Source organism: Protopterus annectens, chromosome 8.part0 (genome assembly GCF_019279795.1).
Source record: "Protopterus annectens isolate FY-2018-M chromosome 8.part0, PAN1.0, whole genome shotgun sequence".
NCBI lineage: Eukaryota > Metazoa > Chordata > Ceratodontiformes > Protopteridae > Protopterus > Protopterus annectens.
In genome coordinates, this window is record NC_056741.1 from 901,144,959 (window position 1) to 901,165,962 (window position 21,004).

At 43.3% G+C, this 21,004-nt stretch overlaps 1 protein-coding gene across 1 annotated transcript in view; it reads left to right on the forward strand.

The window, feature by feature from the left end:
* The window catches only part of KMT2B (lysine methyltransferase 2B), a gene marked incomplete in the record, with an annotated part of 4,527,268 nt that overhangs the window by 1,698,330 nt on the left and 2,807,934 nt on the right, over positions 1-21,004 (forward strand). The window contains 1 exon segment of the mRNA XM_044079325.1: positions 12,920-13,037. Coding sequence (XP_043935260.1) covers positions 12,920-13,037 — 118 coding nt within the window.

Here is a 21,004-nt window from a genome sequence, read left to right on the forward strand (position 1 = left end):
TAAAGAACTTACTTCTCTGGGGTACACCATAAACGAAAATAAATCACATCTAGTACCCTGCCAACAAATTGTATTCCTGGGAGCAAGCTTGTGTACAGCTTCCCAGAAGGCCTATCTCACGCCAGAGAAACAAGTTCATTTGACAGCCTACTTCAAACTACTGGCCACAGTGACCCAGCTATCTGCAAGGAAAATACTGCAAGCCTAGGGTTCATGGCCTCTTGCATTCTACTAATTTCATATGCAAGACTGCATATGAGGAAACTGCAATGGTATCTAAAAACCCTATGGTGTCAACATTCTCAGGACCTAGAATCAATGATTCCTGTCATACCTTGTCTAAAGATAAGAGTTCCTTGGGTGGGCAGAGGCCTGCCACCAAAACAAGGGACTGCCATTCACTCTACCCCTTGCCACCCAAACCCTAACAACAGACGCATCAGACTGTGCATGGGGGGCTCACTTGGCAGGGCAGTGCATTCAGGGCAAATGGAAACTGAGTCAAATGCACCTGCATATCAATCAAAAAGAAATTTTAGCTGTACAGAATGCTCTGACAGTCCTCAAGGACCACATTCTTCCAGGACAATTATTGGTAAAGACAGCACCACGGTTATGTGGTAGATAAACAAGCAGGGGGGAACCCACTCCATACCCTCTCTGCAGACTAGCCATGGCTCTGTGGAACACAGCCTTGAGCTACCAAGTGCACCTACAAGCTCAATTCCTGCCAGGCAAGCTAAATACACTCTCTCATCTCATGTCTCATCCCAAATGTCATGGAGCCACACGAGTGGAAACTGGAACCAAAGATATTCAACATGTTCCAGAGATAAACCTGTTTGCCTCCCCTCAGAACTACCAGTTGGACAAATTCTGCACAAAGGACTCCCCACAGACAAGCTTTGGAAAGTGGATGCCCTGTTCTTCACCTGGAAAAACCTCTTAGTTTATTCCTTTCCCCTGCTGCCTCTCCTCTTTAAAGTGCTACTAAAGATCAAACAGGACAAACCAAGGACAATACTGATTGCACCAGACTGGCCATACCAACACTGGTACCCCCTCTTGAGCAGTGTGTCACTGCTGGAACCATGGCACCCGCCTCAGACACCTGCCATGCTGTCCCAACAGGAGGGCCAGATTTTGCACCCACAGCTTCAAACCTCGAACCTTGCAGCCTGGCTAATTACCTGATCTGATGGATGTCATTCTGGAGGCAATGAGGCCTAGTACTAGAAAATTCTGTGCTGAAAAATGGAAAAGATTCTGTTCCTGGAGCCAGACTTGGGGGATGAGCACAACAGTGCCCAATTTACCGCATATTCTTCAATACTTAACTGAGATGCTTCGCAAGGGCCTTTCCTTTTCTTCCATCAAAATTCATACCTCTGCCATTTCAGCACATTGTAATACTGAGCTACCCCTCTTCTCTTATCCACTGCTGAAGCAATTCCTCAGAGGGGCTAAAAACCTAAGACCACCCAGGAGAGCCCCTACTCCAGCCTGGGACCTTAACTTTGTATTGGAAAAGTTCACTCTACCTCCATTTGAGCCAGCTGCAAATGCAGAGTTGAAATTCCTTTCTTGAAAAACAGCCTTCCTTCTAGCCATCACTTCAGCAAGAAGGATGTCTGAATTACAGGCCCTCATGGCAGTGGAGCCTTTCATCATCTTTCATACGGACAGGGTATCCCTCAGGACCGATCCTTCCTTTATGCCCAAGGTGGCATCCAGTGTGGCGCTTAATCAGTCCATTCATTTGCCAACCTTCTTTTCTAATCCACAGAACAAATGGCAATGTGTACTGCACTCCTTGGACGTGCACAGACAACTTAGATTTTAGTTGGACAGGACTAAGCCTCTCAGGAAATCTGAACAGCTGCTGGTTGCATTTGCTGCAGGGGCAGAAGGGAAGGCCATTTCAAAACTAACCATTTCTAAGTGGATAGGCCATTTCAATCATTTCTGCTATAAGCACCATGGAAAAACTACCCCACAGGGGGTAAGACCTCATTCCACCAGGGCTTCATCTACCTCTGCAGCCTTTCTCAGAGGTGTCCCTACCAGAAACATCCTAGAAGCTGCTACCTGGAGTTCTGTACATACTTTCACCAAGCATTACCACTTGCCTATTTTTTCTAAATCCAGAACTGGCTTTGCCAATGAAGTCTTGCAGGGCCTTATAGCTGGTCATAATGCTATCTAATTGCATCTTCCCATCCTTAACTTTGGGAATCTACCCAAATGTGATGACTACAACAGTGAAACACGAAGAACATAGTACAGGTGTGTACACTTAACATAAATGTAGATGTTCAAGTGTATTCACTGTTGTAGTCCTGGTTACCCTCCCTCCAGCCCCCTAACTTCTATTGATATACCTCTATTCTTGTTTACTATGTTTAAAGCTGCTTGGTGTTTTTGCTTTTTGTTGGAGGTGTAACCTTGTATATAATTGCTTCCTATTATAGGGGCACCTGACATCTGGGGCAAGAAAAGCTGATGTAATGGCATCGGCTGCATGCTTTATACCCCTGACTACCTGACGTCATGGAAGATGAGACAGCAACCGAGACAGGACCCAAGACTTTGATAATCAGGCCGACTGAGGGCTACCTGCAAGCACATAACCCAAATGTGATGACTGCAACAGTGAATACACTCGAACATCTGCATTTATGGTAAATGTACACAACTGAACTTTCTCTTTAATGTTAAGAATACCACAACAGAAGAATAGAAGAACATGGATTAGTTGTGTAAAATCTTACCATAACTATAGATGATGTTTTCTTCTCTGTTGCAGTATTCCATCCCTCCCTCCTTCCCCCCTGACTTTGTTCTTCCTTGGATGTACTTGACCTACTTACTTCCCTTAGACAGCCTTTCTCCTGGGGTAGTCAGTTCTTAGAATGGTGTGTTTGCTTCACTTTTATGGCTGATGTCTGACAGCAGCTTACGTGTGATATAGCACCCACTCCTAGTAGTAAAAGTCTCTTGTATACGGCCGACGTTGGGTTGTCACAGCAGGCAACCCCGACCCCCACCCCAATGTAAAGAATACTGCATCAGAGAAGAGAAGGACATAATTTGTTATGGTGAGATTTTACACAACTAATCTGTTCTTCTCTTCACTGTTGCAGTATTCGTTCCCTCCTTCCTACCCCTGGTCCTTTTCTGTTGTGGGTGCACTGAATTCCTCTATTATCCTTGGATTGGCATTCCAATCCATTCAGTTCTGAGGATGGTTTGTCCGGATGTCACGTTTATGCCGTACACTACATGAGGAGCATAGGTGTATGGACTTGAGCCATATTCAGGCCTACAGAGGGCTGCTGGAAAGTGCCTTCTAGTTGTAATTCAGTCACTGAATAAACTGAGGCCTGGTATGTAAAAGTAGGTAGTACCTGGCTGTTTTCCTGTGAATCATCAACTGCTGGCTGTGCTTTAGATGCTACGCAGTGGCTTAGTAACTGTCAGTTCTTTTGAACAAATGTCCTTTGGACTAAGTGGGTTTAATGGGATTGCTGAGGCTTGCCGTTTCTTGTCTGCTTCCAAAGTAGCTGTCTTCCAAGGTATCTGTTTTAATTAGCTTTTGTTTAATTGATATCTTAGGGAAGATAATGAAGGGAGGTCTTTCAAGCATCAGAGAGGCCCTTGGTCTCATTTCTGATGATCCAGGAAAGCCTTAAAGGTTTAAGATAAGCATTTTATTTTTCCTAAAATAAAATCACTTTTTGCATGATTCTTCCTCGTCGTCTTTGCCCAGGTAGAATAGGTACTGAAGGTTGAAGTCCTTTGGTGAAATCTGTCTGCTGCAGAAACACTTAAGGCAATTTTCTCTGGGGATGTCAAGGACCTCAAAACAACAACCACTAGTAATTCACCAGCTGTGGGATACAGTTTGGTAGTAATAACAAGAAGGTAGTTAAAGTTCTGAAAAGTAGCAGGCTTTCTGCTTGTACATTACTGATGCCTGCATCATGACAAAAAAGAACTTAAGTTGGCACAGAGTTATTTCTCATTGTGTAGCTAGCATCAATTTGACATTTCTGATGTGCGGAGGCCAACCCTTGAGTGAGATGCTTGAAACAGAGTCTGATCTTGACCTAGCATTTTGCGTTTGGCTTTTTCTGAGAATCGCAAGTTGTGGCATAGTTTTATGGAAGTATACTTGTAGGAGAAAATAAATGTGGCATTATTCTTTTGGTATCAAGAAGGTTTTTGGCCCAGTGGAGTGGAGATACTTGCAGAAGGTATAAGAGGAGTTAGTGTATGTATGTTTGTAATGAGTAAAAGAACTATGTAAAAAATTCATCCTAATGAAAAGTGAGACAAAATTAAAAAAGATGGATGTAGAAATGCACTAAATAGGTTACCTGCTGTCTTCTGCCTTTTCTTGATGACCAAGGGACTAAGACCAGAAAAGTTGGAGAACTGGGTGACATGGAAACGAAGGGTGCCAGGAAGATTTACTTTGTGGTCATCTGTATACTTGTAGCAGAAGAGTTAAGGGAGGGTTGTAATGAGGTATCTACAGGGGTTCAGGAGGGCCTTAGGATTAGAATGTAACATTAATAAAACATAATGAGTTAGAATTAAGAACACAGATGAAAGGGCAACTGTCATGATTTTAACATCCAAACCTGAGTTGGTGACCAGGGCTACAGTAATGGATTAGAAAATAAAGGAAGAACACTCCAGAATATTGAAGTAGCCCAGTAGATGAGGGCCTTAGAGATGAAACAGGAAGGCTCGCTCACTAAGGTTTACTAAGGATGTGGGTCATACCAAAGCTGAGATTCATGCTAAGGCATCTATTACTGATAGGAAGATTATAAAACAGAATCATGGGAGTTGCAATTGATTTATATGGAAGTGGTTGAAATGAAGAATCGTGGCAAAAGGATGAATATAGAAAAAAAAGTAGGCTGCAGAACACTTAAGTTTTGAGAGAGATGTGCGCTGAGGTTGCAGGTAAGGAGAGACTTGTGGCTGGGGATCAGGATTGCCACAAGGGGTTAGTGAGGGTAGGATGGACAGTACAGAAGCATAGAAAGGAGTCCGAAGGGAGGTAAAAGTAAGGGGACACAAGGCATGGAGGGGAAATTTTGGGAATGATGGGATAGAGAAGGAGGGACCCTGATAAAGAACGAGTCTGAGTTGCTGGTATTGTTACACAGCAGTGTAATTTAGACATAAGGTTGTGTTCTAAAAAAGCAAGGGATTAAAAGTGAGAACAATAAGAACAGTAGTGGAAGGAGGCAAACTTGGGGTGGTTAAGGAAAACTGATGTAGATTTCACTGTCTGAAATAGCAGGAAACTGAAAGAAGGGCATCCAGAGGCAGAATGTTAGAGGAGACCGGTCAGTGGTATAAAAGAGGAATGATCCCATGATATCATAAGAAGGGAGGAGAAAGAGAAAAAAGAGCAAAGGCTGTACAGTGAGGGAAGAGAGGTGTATGTTATGTCAGGAACCTTAAAACTCCAGAAGCAGCAGAGATGAAGCTTTTTCTGCAACTGTTTCTCATGAGATTCTTCACTGTTTGGATAGATGTTCTTTGTGTTTCACTGTTGCAGTCATTACATTTGGGTAATCCTGCTGGCAGGTTGCCCTCAGTCGGCCTGAATTCCAAAGTCTTGGGTCCTGCGTCGGCTGCTGTCACCCCTTCCCTGACATCAGGTCGTGAGGGGTATAAAAGAAGCAGCTGACGCCATTTTCCCCAGTCTCTCTTGCCACGCGGTGTCAGAAGCAGTTCACAAGTGCTGGTCGGTAGACTCCTGAGATTTTCGTGTTCGAATTTTAGATCCAAAGTTTTCATTAAAGCCAAGTACCCCATTGGGGAAACTTTTTTCTTTCTCCAGACCGATGTCAGAAAAAGTTAATAATTGCATTTCTTGTGGAAAGCAAATACCTCATAAGGACTTTCATTTTTACTGTATTCCTTGCCTATGCCCTGACCATAACGTTTCAGGTTGTCAGTTTTGTGCTAGATTTAACCAATGCACTGTTAAGCATCGGTATGATTTTGCATTAAACTACTTTGGACGCAGGTTTAATTATCCAGAAATGTCGTCGGATAGCCATCAGACTACCGGAGTTCACAAAATATGCAAAGAAGACGACAACCGAGGCTCAAAACTGACTATGAAGCTTCTCCTAAGCCAGTCGCCGGTTCTCAGTGAGGCACTTTCGCAGCCCCTGACGCCCGCTACTTTAGAGTCACAGGCCACTACCGACTCCCACGTGGAGTCTGCTATGCCGCTGGAAACTCCAGGTATTGGAGCCTCGGACAGTATTCCTTCAGATGGGACCGTTGCCGCTTAGCAGGCACCGGCTTCTGAGGGTGTATTCAGACCTAAACATCTGTACATTAAACCGACTTCAGCTTTAAAGACAAAGAAACAAACTCAAGAGCCACGTGGACAGGCGTCCATGCCCAAAAACAAATGCTCAAAATGGCCGAAGACTTGATTACCTTGATCATGGGTTCCCATCCCCCTCCTGATAAGAGGCCTAGGCAAGAGACAGACTATGAATCTTCAAATCAGATTTCTATTTTTTCTGATTCCTCTTCTGACCAGGAATACCCCCCCCCCCCCCCCCCCAATGAGGATTCTGATGCTGAATAATCTATTCCTTCAGCTTCTCCTCCTAGGGACTATTCTTTTGGGAAACCTTACATACCATGATGGAGCATTTCCACTGGGAGAGCCAAGATTTTTCAGAATCTAAGAAGAGGCTCAGGGACTTCCTTTTACTACCTCAACACAGGCCTCTAGCCATTCCACCTGTGTTAGACATTGTAGATGATGTGTTTTCGGAGTCTAGTCTGACCCATGACTCCTTACCTCCAGCTCCTGTTAAGCCCGACCGATATTACAGGGTTCCTGACTCTCACAAATTCCTTTTCAAAAACCCTGCTGCAGACCCAGAAACTATTTCACAGGGTCCTAAAGGGGTTAAGGCTTCTGCTGCAAAAAATCCTACCCCCTCTGACAGAGATTCAAGGGCACTGGATAGATGGGGAAAAAAGGTTTACACATCTGCTACCTTGGCTATAAGGACCTTAAACTGTAGTTTTATATGCTTAAATATCAGCAACATGTCATAGCATTGCTTAAACAGAAAATGTTGTTACTCTGAATGTGCAGAAAACAAGGAAATGCTGAGTTTATTGCATGCAGCTGAACAAGTTGGAAAACCTACTTTGCAATGTGGTTTTGATTCTCTGGAGGCCTCCTGCAGGGCTGGAGTTACGGGTTCTGTAATTAGGAGGCATGCTTGGTTAAAGGAACAAAATCTGCCTGATCATGTCAAAGTTAAATTATTACATGCACCTTTACAGCATGATACTTTGTTTGGTATTAAGGCAGAAGAGGTGTTAAAGAAAATGGAGGACAAAGCTAAATCTATGCAAACTGACAAAGATTTTTTTTACAAGTGCAGCCATCTAGGTTTAGTAGACACTGGCCTACAAAGAATTGGTCCTTTCCTGTGTCAGACAGACCTCAAAGGGGCAGATCCAGACGCCGTAGAGGCAGATCCCAGGCACAAGGTTCATACTGGTCAAAGCAATGGGGTGCTTCTACCTCCAAAAGTGGAGAAGACAAATCACAACCTTACAGGAAACAGTCCCAATGACTTCCCCCTGCCTGCACCAAGCACTTATTTCCTGGCAGCGCCCTTAGGGGGAAAATTAGCACTTTTTCTCAATATTGGCACATTATAACCCAGGACAAGTGGGTTCTAAATATTGTCACAAGACTACAAGTTCCATTTTCATACCCTGCCAAAGGCAAACGGCTGGCCATATCTGCCAAAAAATCAATGGGCAGAGGCACAAAAACAAGTCTCATCCCTCATGGACATGAGGGCCATTCAACAAGTGCCAGAGCAAGAGCGGGGACAAGGATTTTACTCAAGACTGTTCTTGGTACCCAGAAAGGACAAGGCCTGGAGGCCATTACTGGACCTATCTATTCCTGGATATACCAAAATTCAAAATGTTGACTTTGCAGCAGCTTCTGCCCATGCTGGGCAAGAACGCTTGGCTTGTAACTTTAGACCTAAAAGAGGCATACCTGCATGTCCCAGTCAGGCAAATATGCAGAAGATAACTCAGATTCAAGGCTGGCTGAATGCATTACCAATTCTCTGCACTGCCCTTTGGCTTATCTACTGCGCCCAGGATCTTAAAAAGTGCCTGGCACCAGTAATCGCATTCTGCAGACAGAGGAATACAAATATATCCTTACTTGGCCGACTGTCTAATTCAAGCAGAGAACAATGACATCCTTCTACAGCATGTGGCATTTGTGAAAAAACTTCTAACATGACTAGGGTACACAGTCAACGAAAAGAAATCAAAGCTAGTACCCTCTCGAGATAATATTCCTGGGTGCAAGCTTAAGTACAACTGCCCAGATGACTTATCTCACGCCAGACAAACAAAGGCAACTGACTACCTATTTCAAAATGTTAGCAACAAAGGTCCAGTTATCTGCAAGAAAAATTCTGCAGGCTTTGGGCTGCATGGCATCCTGCATCCTACTAATTCCATATGCAAGACTGCATATGAGGAAACTTCAATGGTACCTAAAAAGTGTTTGGATTCAACATTGCCACCGCCTGGAAACTATAATTGCTCTCATTCCCTGCCTGCAACAGGAGTTTCGATGGTGGGCAAGGGCTTGTCACCAAAACAAGGGACAGCCATTCACATTTACCCACAGCCAGACAGACACTAACAACAGATGCATCAGATTATGCATAGGGGGCCCACATGGCAGGAAGATGCATTCAGGGCACATGGACCTCAAACCAAATGCATCTACATATCAGTCAAAAAGATGCTAACTGTTCAAAATACCCTGACAGCCTTCAAGGACCTACTTCATCCAGGGCAACTACTGATAAAGACAGACAACACCATGGTCATGTGGTATATAAATAAGCAGGGGGGCACACATTCTTACCCCCTTTGCAGACTAGCCATGACTTTGTGAGACACAGCATTGACTTACCAAGTACATCTGCAGGCACAATTCCTGCCTGGAAGGAAAAATACTCTGGCAGATGAACTAAGCAGAAACCTCATGGATCCCCACAAGTGGCAGCTGGATCCACAATGATGATAAGGAAATGGGGATGCCCAGACAGAGATCTATTTGCCTCCCCTCACAACTACCAACTAAAAAGATTCTGCACAAGGATTTATCACAGACAAGCATGGAAAGTGGACGCCCTATCCTTCAGCTGGAAAAACCTATCAGTATATGCCTTTCCCCCTCTGCCTCTCCTCCCCAAGGTACTTTACTCGAATGTAATGACTGCAACAGTGAATACACTCTGACATCTACATTTATGTTAAGTGTACACAGCTGTGCTTTCTTTCTGTATTTATGTATATGAGACTGGATACTGTGCACAGGACGTAAGTTTGAATTCTTGTTCACACACACATTCTGAATTCCTGACTTTTGAGAACTATTGTATGATATGCGGACATAAAAATAGAATGCTTAGCTCAGAAGTAAAGTTTTTAAGGAAGGTATATTTCATGGAAATTGAAATAAGCTACAGGTACAAGATAACATGGCTTCTTTGAACTACATCAGATCTGTACCACTTGGCTTCTTGGATACTTTGGAAGTGAATATACTGATGTCTTTTGTGGATTATGATTTCCTTTGCAGATGGCATATTTTTGTAGTATTAGCTTTGTGTGTGCTGACTACCAACCAAACATTGCCTTGCTGTTCCTTTGCACTTTTGCTATTTCCAAATTGTGTTTGTGTAGCCTTTCAAGCATTTTTCCAGCTTATTGGAAACTTATTTTCAGAGCATTAAACATCCAACCTTGTGTGCAACTTTTTTTTTTCCTTGAATGTAAAAGGTTGAATTTATTTCTTCACCAATGTTTTTTGATCAAACCAGCAATTGATTCTCAACACTTTGAGTAGTTGCATTTCTAAGCCAGCATCAGAATGCTTTTTTGAAATTCTTTTACTGTTTTCCCCATTGTTAGCAGCTTTTGACACAAATCTCTAGGTGCAATAATAATAATAATAATCACTGTTCCGTGTCCTGGAATCCCTTGGTCAGTCCAAATACCAGAGATTTTTCCCTCCTCTAGGCCAAGCGGACATACTGCTTTCAAATGTCATGACAACATCAATCAATTAATTGACTAGCTTTAAAAACGAGAGAGAGAACTCTCCTCATTCTTTTGATCTGTTTTCTCAGAAGAGGACCCTTGGCATTTTTGCAAACCATTCTAATCACAACTTTCATCTACCTGCAAGTTAGTTTCATCCCAGAAATAAAAAGGTTATTACAACTGTGTAAACCAAATTGGATAACCAAGTAGCTCAAACACTTAACTGAAGGAAGAAAGCCTGACAGAAGCAGAAATTTAGATTTCTTTATTAAGAATTGCTCCCACTTCAGTGCCCTCAGAAATTTAGACATACAGTCAGTCAGAAGGTACAAATCCTTCCTTCACAAGCCTTACAAATCTCCTACATTCTCCAAAGCAGTTCTGGAGAGAGGATAACCTAATTTCTATGAGTAAGAGACCTTAAGGCCCAACACATTTACCTTTGTGAAAAGCTGCAAAGCCAGAGTCACTCCCATTAACTTTTTTTTTTGAATTTTGCAACCTCCCACTTATCAACTTTTTCTTCCCCTCTTCTCTTCATCCACCTCTCTACTTCAAACATGTAGAACATAATGACGTAGAGTTCCTTAATATCCACACATACTTCCCACCTGTCTTTGACAGCAGCCTCCCTGGTTTATTTGCCACTACAGTGAGTATTTTATCCACCCTGTTTTCTGTGACTTGTGTCACCAAAAACAACTCCAGTTGTCTGGAAAACAGTCATCATTAATCTGTCTCATAGCTGGTTATTGGTATTAGAGTTGGGATGTCATTTGTCCTGTTGATAAAAAAATTGCAACGAACATGGACTTATTTTAATGATCTGCTGCCTGTCAGCCTTAGCCCATTTGTTACATATGGAGTTGGAACTGTTCCCAGCCCATGCATTTTCCCATGAGGTTGTGAGCCAGGTGCAAAGCAGTCATCCTGGCAGCTATTAGGACAATTTTTTTTATCCATGCTTCTTACCCCCTCCATTGGTGGTGAAATGAGCTCTGTATCACTACGGAGTGACTACCTGTGCCTCAAATAAGGAGGCATGCCTGCTTCCTGATACATATCCACAAAGGCTGTTGTACTGGCTTGGGTGGACCCATCCATTTCCTGAGGCGAAATGGCCTTCATTCTTCCCGTGGGGGTCAAGGTCACCACAAAAGAGGAACTACTACAACCTTTTCTCCCAGGTGAACATGTCATAAGTCACACACCTCTCTCCTGCCCCTCCTTGGCTCTTCCAGTTTCCCTAGCTGCTAATCAAGCTCAGGATGGCTGGGTCACAGTCAAAGCTTGATTCACCTATGCCACAGAGCCAGTGTTACTGAATGTGTAGTTTTGTGGGGATTCTTTGCTTTTCTGAAGTAGTAGTTACATAGGTAGGTACTAAGCTATCGGCCCAAGGGTCTGTGTAAGCCTAGCCAGCAAGGTTCCCTGACTTTCGACACCCAAGAAGGTTATTTTCCCTTGCCCATGTCGAGCAGGGCCACAGAAGTGATTCCTGGGGTGAATTTCCTATTTCCCATCCACTCATGAAGATTTTTCTTAGAGTGCTAGTGAGGAACTCTGCTTGACATAGATAGTTAGCTTGTTCCAGAGTATGCAAAGTCTGTGGCACAGCAATCTACCCCTCCAGCATGTTCTGTTTATTGTGGTGGCAAGATTTAGGTCTCTAGAGTGTGTAGCTCAGAGGGATTGGGATTTCTTTAGGTGTAGTATGTCCAACCGCTCTGGGTTTGACATAGCTTTGTATGTTAGGCAGAGATCACCTCGGAGTAGGCGATATGCTATGGAGTAAAGCTGGAGATTTTTGAGACTATCAGTGTAGGGCATCTGTTTGAGTCCCGTAATCCTCTCTGTGAGGTATTTTTGTGGCTTTTCCAGCTATTGCAAATGTCTTGAGGTACATTCCAAAAGGGGCGTTGTGCTCAATGGGTCTAATGAGGGCCAAGTAAATGGGAACAATGACCTCTTTTTTCCTGGTTGAGAACCCTTTCGTGATGGTGTGCCAATTGGATATTTTAAATTGGCCATTTCTGTGTGTGTGCACATATATTTGAATGGTATGGAAGGAACCAAGGCAGTGCTAGCCACCGGGCAGTGTACACCTTGGCTCTAAATGATTCAGTGTTGCAATGATACCCTGACTTCTTGAGAAAAGTGGGGTGAAGGGGTTGTGGATAGATGGGTTAGACTTGACAGGTTATCAATTCTGTATCTCATCATAATGTTGTCTAGTGTTTGCAGAAATCCAACAATAGACTGTTACTGACTTTGTTCTTTGAATTTTGTTTATAGAGTGACATTTTCTTACTTTTGAATGGCATTCACACTGATTTGTGTGTACTGCATAAGCAGTTGGGGTAAACGTGGACAAATGTATTGTTGATGGAAAATCTTGGCATCATTTTTGGTAGAGTCATATAATCTCTCTCCTTTTCATAGCTGGCATTGTCTGTATAATAAAAGCCAGCTAACGAGGACGTTTTGTGCAGTGGATGTGACTAGATCCTGATGCTTTGGATTGGAAAGTTGTACTGTCAAGCTGTGTAGTGTTATGTACAAGGAAAAGTAGCCTTCAGAAAGAAAACAAAAAACTGAACAAGCATTTAAAAAAATAATTGATAGTGGAGGACTCTTGCATAGATGAGTAAAATGTGGAATTAATTGCATTGTTAATATACAGAAATAGTTTTTTTATCTAGCCTTTGCTAAAGCATTGATATATTTCAGGGAATTGCCTTTCTGTTTGAAACAGGTCTGCACAAAATGTATACGCTGTAAAAGCTGTTCAGCAACTCCTGGTAAAAATTGGGACACAGAGTGGTCACATGACTACAGCCTCTGTCCAGACTGTTTTAAGCTGTTTGATAAAGGTAAGAAATCGACTGATAGACTGTAGTTGCATTTTTTTTTAATAATGTTGGACTTTTAAGTGCATTCAAAATATGCAAGCATATCTGTCAATTGTTCTGAGTTTAAAAAAGTTTTGATGTGTCTTGAAGGAATTGTGAACAGGCCCCCTTTTTATATACAAGTTTAATATAGCCATGTAAGTGGGTTGTTAAGAGACTATTAGCCAGCATTCCAGACAGGGAAAAACAACACAAATAAGTTTCATTGAGGGAGCTTGTATCAGTAACTTTTGCATTTACATTGTTGACAATCTAACATATTGAGAGTACACCATAGTAAGATCACACATTGCAAACAGCAGACTACAACTTTGTATGCGGATGAGATTGTATATTACATTCAGCCTGGCTTGCATTTATTTTCTGTTACGGTATGTTTGTAGGATTGCATCTGTCGTGTGAGAGAGGCTGATATTTACAATATTGTTGTGGTGAGCTTAGAGCATTGCTCAGTACATTGTTCCTTGTGGGGTTTTTTGCCCCCCCCACACACACAAAAAGTTAAGGTACTTTATGAAAGGTGCTAAACTGAGAGCCCTGCTTGATGGATTTGGTTATGGTTCTGTCTCCTTTATAATTTAGAATTTGGCATCTTTCTCTAGAAGTTTCAGTGGGCGGGGATGGATATGTACATGCCACATGGCATTGTGTCAATGTTTTGACTGCTTAAGCACTTCTGTTCTACCTGTGTCCAGTTATTTGTTGATAGTATTAAAAAGTTTCTGAACCTGCATTTGATTTGTCAAAAATGTGATAATTGCAGAATAATGTAGATAAAATGTGCAGTGGAGGATAGGGAATCGCTCTTAATTCAGAGCTGATAGGTAATTGATTCTGCCTTGAGAATTAGTTGAGATCTTTGCCTTTTAGCAGTAGGTTGCAGTCTTTCAGATGTCTCAGCATCAGGTTTTATCCCTTAGTCACAAGTGTTATTTTCCTTTGATCATTCATGTCTGTGGGATACTTGGCGCCTAGTAGAGATGTACCGCTGTCTCAATATGGAGAGTGTTATCCTAGGGTGTTGGCAACCCCCTTTACTCTGCATGATTGGCTTTGTTCCTTTTCTTCTCCTTGCATTGTCTGGTTGCATTTGGAGGGGAGGGAGTAGTTGGTACAAAAGATTGTGTGAGTATATTTTCCTCAGATCATTTGAACAGAATGGCCTGTGCCAAGTAAGTGTCACAAAATGAGACTGTGTCAAGGTCCATTGCCCAGGTACAAGAACTCAGGAGCTTGCTTGGCTGTTGTTGAAACCCAAAATCACTGGTGCAGGATTTCCATGTAGGGTGTTTGGTTGTATGCCGTTACCCATTCCAGTGTCTTTTTACCTTTGTGTGCATGTTCAGCCTGTCCTTATTTGTCATACACACACCATTTGTGCCATTTCACTCCTGTTTACCTTAAGGAGTTAAGGTAGAAGAGTCTTCTTTGAGACAGATGAAATTGTGGATTCCTGACTCTTTTTAGGCTGATGCCTGCTTTAAGGTTATTATGTTGCTCTTGCAACGCAGTTCAGATCAGGCTTGGAGGCATTTTGCTAGAGTTCCCTGATCATCTTCCCACCCACCCATGCACCAAGTCTCGGCTGCTGCATCCAGGATAGTTGATGCCCAGTGATGCCTTTTTGCAGGTGGGAGTGAGAATTTATCTTAACATCATAAGATTGACAGATGTTTTGGTGGTGGGGACATTGATGTGCTTCGTGTTTCACTGTGGCAGTCATTACATTTGGGTTATCTGCCTGCAGGTAGCCCTCAGCCAGCCTGAATATCAAAGTCTTGGATCCCTGCATCGGATGCTTTCTCTTCTTCCAAGACGTTAGGTTGTCAGGGGTATAAAGCATGCAGCCAACGCCATTACATCAGTCTTTCTTGTGCTGTGCCAGAAGCAGTTTGCAAGTGCCGGTCAGCCGAATCCTGAAATTTTCATTTTTGAGTTTCAGAACCGAAGTCTTCAAAAAAGCTAAGTACCCCATTGGGGATCCTTTTTCTTGCTTTAAACTGATGTCAGTAAAAGTCAACAATTGTATTACCTGTGGAAAGCAAATACCTCATAAAGATTTTCATTGGTACTGCATTCCTTGCTTAGGCCCAAACCACAACGTCCCTCGCTGTCCATTTTGTGCCTTACTCAATCCTCGAACTATTTGTCGTCTGTTCATTTTTGCAGCAAACTATTTGTTTGTTTGTGTCTTTTGGCTTTTCCCGGTTAGGGGTCGCCACAGCAGAACTCCGGTCCGCTAATGATTGGCAGTTGATTTTTACATACCGGCTTGCCAGGCCTGAGGCACAACCTTCAACGAAGGTACAGCAAACTATTTCTGTACTCTGTTTAATTATCCAAAAATGGCTTTGGTAAGCCATCCAACTACTGACATTCCAAAAAAAACGTAAAGATAGACAGAGACAGACTGCATAGGTCCAAAGCTGCAGACGACGCTTCCGTTAAGCTAGTCGCCAGTTTGCCGGTACTCATTGAGGTGCTTTCTCAGCCCCTTATTCCCACTACTTCAGATTTGCGGGCCTCTACTGAGAACCATTCGGAGTTCGGTATGCCGCGAGATGCATCTTTGACCATGGAACCTGTGGATGTCTCTACCTTGGATGGGTCTGGAGCCGCTGTGCAGGCAGCAGCTTTTGAGGGTGTATTCAGGCCTAGTGAATTGCATTTCAAACCGATGCCATCTTCTTCTAGCCTAAAACTCGACCCATGCCTAGAAAACCGATGTCCAAACTGCATAGTCAGGCCCATATGCCTAAAAACAAATAAGAATGTCTGAAGACCTTATTACTCTAATTAGGGGAAGCCAACCTTCACCCTCTAAGAGACCTAGAACTGATTTTTCCTTCTGATTCTTCTGATCAGGGTACTGAAATTTCTGTTTCTTCTGATTACCAGGATTTGCCCTTAACTACCTATGAGAATTCTGATGCAGAGGACTCCATTCTCTCTGCTTCCCCTCCAGAAGATTTTTCTTTTGGTGAAACCTTGCACACAGGGAGCATTTCCGCTGGGAAAGCCAGGATTACTCTGACTCTAAAAAGAGGCTTAGGGAATTCTTACTCCTACGTCAACACAGACCTTTAGCTATCCCTCCAGTTTTGGACATTGTAGATGATGCCTTCTTGGAGTCTAGCCTGGCCCCAGACACTTTACCTCCATCTCCCAGGAAACCTGACTGGTATTACAGTGCCTGACCCTCACAAGTTCCTCTTCAAGAATCCTACTGCGGACCCAGAGACCATTTCCCAGGGACCTAAAGGCATTAAGGCTACTACTACTAAAAACCCTACCCCCTCTGATAGAGATTCCAGGGCCTTGGACAGATGGGGTAAGAAGGTATACACTTCTGCTACTTTGGCCATTAGGGCTTTAACCTGCCAGTTTCATATGTTAAAGTATCAGCAACATATTATGGGACTACTTAAACAGAAAATGATGTTGATTCCTGACTGCTGAAAATAAAGAATTACATGATTTAATGCATTCTGCTGAACACGTTGGTAAACCTACTTTGCAATGTGGCTTTGACTCTTTATAAACATCTTGCATGGCTGCTGTCACTGTGTCTGTTCTTAGAAGGCATGCTTGGCTTAAGGAGCAAAATCTGCCAGATCATGTTAAAGCTAAATTCCTGGATGCTCCCTAAAGCCAACACCGCCTGTTTGGCAACAAAGCAGAAGTCGTCCTTAAAAAGATGGAGGAAAAAGCTAAATCTGTGCAAACTGTTAAAAGATTTTCTGCAAGTACAGCCTCCCAGATTTAGTAGGCATTTGCCTTCTAAGAATTGTTCCTTTCCTGTCTCTTCCAGGCCTTCTCAGTCCAAACCCATGAACAGCAGACCACCTAGGCTACAGTCTCAAAGTACTCGGAGGCATAAGCAGTGGGGGGCTCGCACTTCCAAAGCTGGAAGTAGTAAGACAACCCCCCCTATAGAAAACTGTCACAATGACTTAACCTTAAACCTTCCAAGCTCTGCTCAAGCTCAACTGACTGTTCCCTTGGGGGGAAAGATCGCCCTGCATGCAAAAAAACTGGGAACTCATTACCCAGGACAAATGGGTTTTTAAATATAGTTTCCCAAGGATACAGATTCCACTTCCACACCTTACCAACCCCAAATGGTTGGCCAGACCTACCCCCAAATAAGTGGGCAGAGGCTCAGCAGCAGTTTCTCTCTCTTCTAAGTATCAGGACTATTCAACCTGTCCCAGCAGAAGAAAAGGGACAAGGTTTTTACTCAAGACTTTTCTTAGTACCCAGAAAAGACAGCTCCTGGCATCCTATCCTGGACCTCTCTATTCTAAACACCTTTTTGGTAATCCCAAAATTCAAAATGCTAACACTTCATCAGCTGCTTCCTATGCTAGCAAAGATGCCTGGTTGACAACCTTAGACTTAAAGAAAACTTACCTGCACATTCCAGTAAGGGATTCTTGCAGAAATACCTACGCTTCAGAGCAGGCTACATGCACTATCAGTTCTCTACACTTCCCTTTGGCTTATCTGCTGCGCCCAGGGTATTCACAAAGTGCCTAGCTCCAGTCATTGCATTTTGCAGGCAAATAAATATTCAAATGTACCCATATCTGGACGATTGTCTAATTTAGGCAGAAAGCCAGGACATGCTACTAAATCATCTGACATTTGTAAAGAAACTTCTAACCTCACTGGGGTACACCATAAACGAGACGAAATCTCATCTAGTACCCTGCCAACAAATTGTATTCCTGGGAGCAAGCTTTAACACAACTTCCCAGATGGCTTACCTCACGACAGAGAAACAGGTTTATTTGACAGCCTACTTCAAACTACTGGCCACAAAGACCCAGCTGTATGCAAGGAAAATCCTGCAAGCCCTGGGGTTCTTGTCCTCTTGCATTCTACTAATTCCATATGCAAGACTGCATATGAGGAAACTGCAGTGGTATCTAAAAAGCCTATGGTGTCAACATTCTCAGGACCTGGAATCAATGATTCCTATCATTCTTTGTATAAAGACAGAGTTCCTTTGGTGGGCAGAGGCCTGCTACCATAACAAGGGACTGCCATTCACTCTACCCCCTGCCGCCCAAACCCTAAGAACAGATGCATAAGACTATGCGTGGAGGGCTCACTTGGCAGGGCAGTGCATTCAGGACAAATTGAACCCGTCAGATGCACCTACATATCAATTAAAAAGAAATGTTAGCTGTACAGAATTCCCTAGCGTCTGTATCACATTATCGAAAGTTTACTTAATCGAATCAATAAAGGTTGAACTTTATTGATCGATTAAGTAAAACATCGAATAATGTAAAAAAGTAAATAAATGGCGTAGGCAGGGGGGCAAGCACCTGTGCACTCCCCACACCCCCCCACTTAAATATACCAACTCCGAGACCACATTATATAGATGTAAACGGAAACCTCCCCTGACAGAGATTTCCATTTACTTGCGCAATGTTCTTCACTGAACAGACTCTATATTGTCAGCTTACGACAACGTGAAGTAGACCCAATTCCCTGACGGCCTTCAAGGACCACATTCTTCCAGGACAGTTATTGATAAAGATAGACAACACCAGTGTTATGTGGTATATAAGCAGGGGGGAACCCACTCGTATCCCCTCTGCAAACTAGCCATGGCTCTGTGGAACACAGCTTTGAGCTACCAAGTGCACCTATAAGCTCGATTCCTGCCAGGCAAGCGAAATTCACTGGCAGACGACCGAAGCAGAAATCTCATGGACCCACATGAGTGGAAACTGGGACCAAAGATATTCTATATTTTTAGAAACAAATGTAGGAACCCAGAGATAGACCTGTTTGCCTCCCCTCAGAACTACCAGTTGGACAAATTCTGCACAAGGACTTCCCACACTCAAGCTTGGAAAGTGGATGCACTGTCCTTCACCTGGGAAAGCCTCTCAGTTTATGCCTTTCCCCCCTCTGCCTCTCCTCTCGAAAGTTCTGCTAAAGGTCAAACAGGACAAACCAAGGACAATGCTGATTGCACCAGACTGGCCACGAAAGCACTGGTACCCTTTCTTGCGCAGTATGTCAATGGCACCTGCCTCAGACCCTTTCCCTGCTGTCTCAGCAGGAGGGCCAGATTCTGCACCCACAGCGTCAAACCCTGAACCCTCCAATAACATCCCTCAGGAAGCAGATGCTAGATGTCATTCTGGAGGCAAGGAGGCCTAGTACTAGAAAATCCTATGCTGAAAAGTGGAAAATATACTGTTCCTGGAGCCAGACTTTGGATGGGCACAACAGTGCCCAGCTTACCGCATATTCTTCAGTACTTAACAGAGATGCTCCACAAGGGCCTTTCCTTCTCATCAATTAACATTCATGCCTCAGCCATTTCTGCACATTATAATACTGAGTCACACCCCTCTTCTCTCACCCCCTGCTGAAACAATTCCTCAGAGGGGCCAAAAATGTAAGACCACCCAGGAGAGCCCCTACTCCAACCTGGGACCTTTACTTTGTATTGGAAAAGCTTGCTCTTCCTCCTTTTGAGCCAGCTGCAACTGCAGAGTTGAAATTCCTTTCTTGGAAAACAGCTTTCCTTCTAGCCATCACATCAGCAAGAGTAGTGACTGAATTACAGGCCCTCATGGCGTCATCTTCCATGCAGACAGGATGTCCCTCAGGACCAATCCTTCCTTTATTCCCAAGGTGGTATCCAGTGTGGCCCTTAATCAGTCCATTCTTTTGCCAACCTTTTTTCCTAATCCACAAAACAAAGGAGAACGAATACTGCACTCTTTGGATGTGCACAGACAACTTAGATTTTATTTGGACAGGACCAAGCCTCTCAGAAAAACTGAACAGCTGCTAGTTGCCTTTGCTGCAGGGACAGAGGGGAAGGCCATTTCAAAGCAAACCATTTCTAAGTGGATAGGCTATTGCATTCATTTCTGCTATAAGCACCATGGAAAACCTACCTCACAGGGGATAAGATCACATTCCACCAGGGCTGCATCTACCTCTACAGCCTTTCTCAGAGGTGTCCCTACCAGGGACATCCTAGAAGCTGCTACCTGGAGCTCTGTTTATACCTTTACCAAGCATTACCACTTGCCTATTTTTTCTAAATCCAGAGCTGGTTTTGCCACTGCAGTCTTGCAGGGCTTAATAGATGGTCCTAATGCTCTCTAAATTCCTCCTCCCTTCCTTAGCTTTGGGAATCTACCCAAATGTAATGACTGCAACAGTGAAACATGGAGAACATAGTACAGTTGTGTACAATTACCATAAATGTAGATGTTCGAGTGTATTCACGGTTACAGTCCTGGTTACCCGCCCTCTAGCCCCCTGACTACATTTGGCTATACCTTTCTTCTTGTTTAGTGTATTTCAGCTTTCTCCTGTATTTGTTTTTTGTTGGAGGTGTAACCTTATATATAATTGCTTCCCATTATGGGGACACCTGACATCTGGGGCAAGAAAAACTGATGTAATGATGTCGGCTGCTTGCTTTATACCCCTGGTGACCTGGCGTCATGGAAGAAGGGACAGCATCCGAAGCAGGGATCCAAGACTTTGATATTCAGGCCGGCTGATGGCTACCTGGAGGCAGATAACTCAAATGTAATGACTGCACAGTGAATACACTCGAACATCTACATTTATGGTAGGTGTACACAACTGTACTTTCTCATTAGCAACATCAAAGACATAACACAGCTAGTGAGCAGAGTTAATTATGACTGGGCTGGTAGGAAGGTGTATTTGTGTACCATGTTGTGGCTTAAGACCCTTATCTGTGCATCTCATTTGTCTAGGTTTTTGTTTAGGTTCTAGGCTTCCTATTGAAGGAGATTATGGCTATCTTTGAGACCCTCTGTAAATGTGGTATTAAGGTGGATTTGGCTTTCAGCATGGAAACTGCCTTGGTAGTTAGTTTTGTCTTTAGAATGTAGATGTGAACTTGTCAG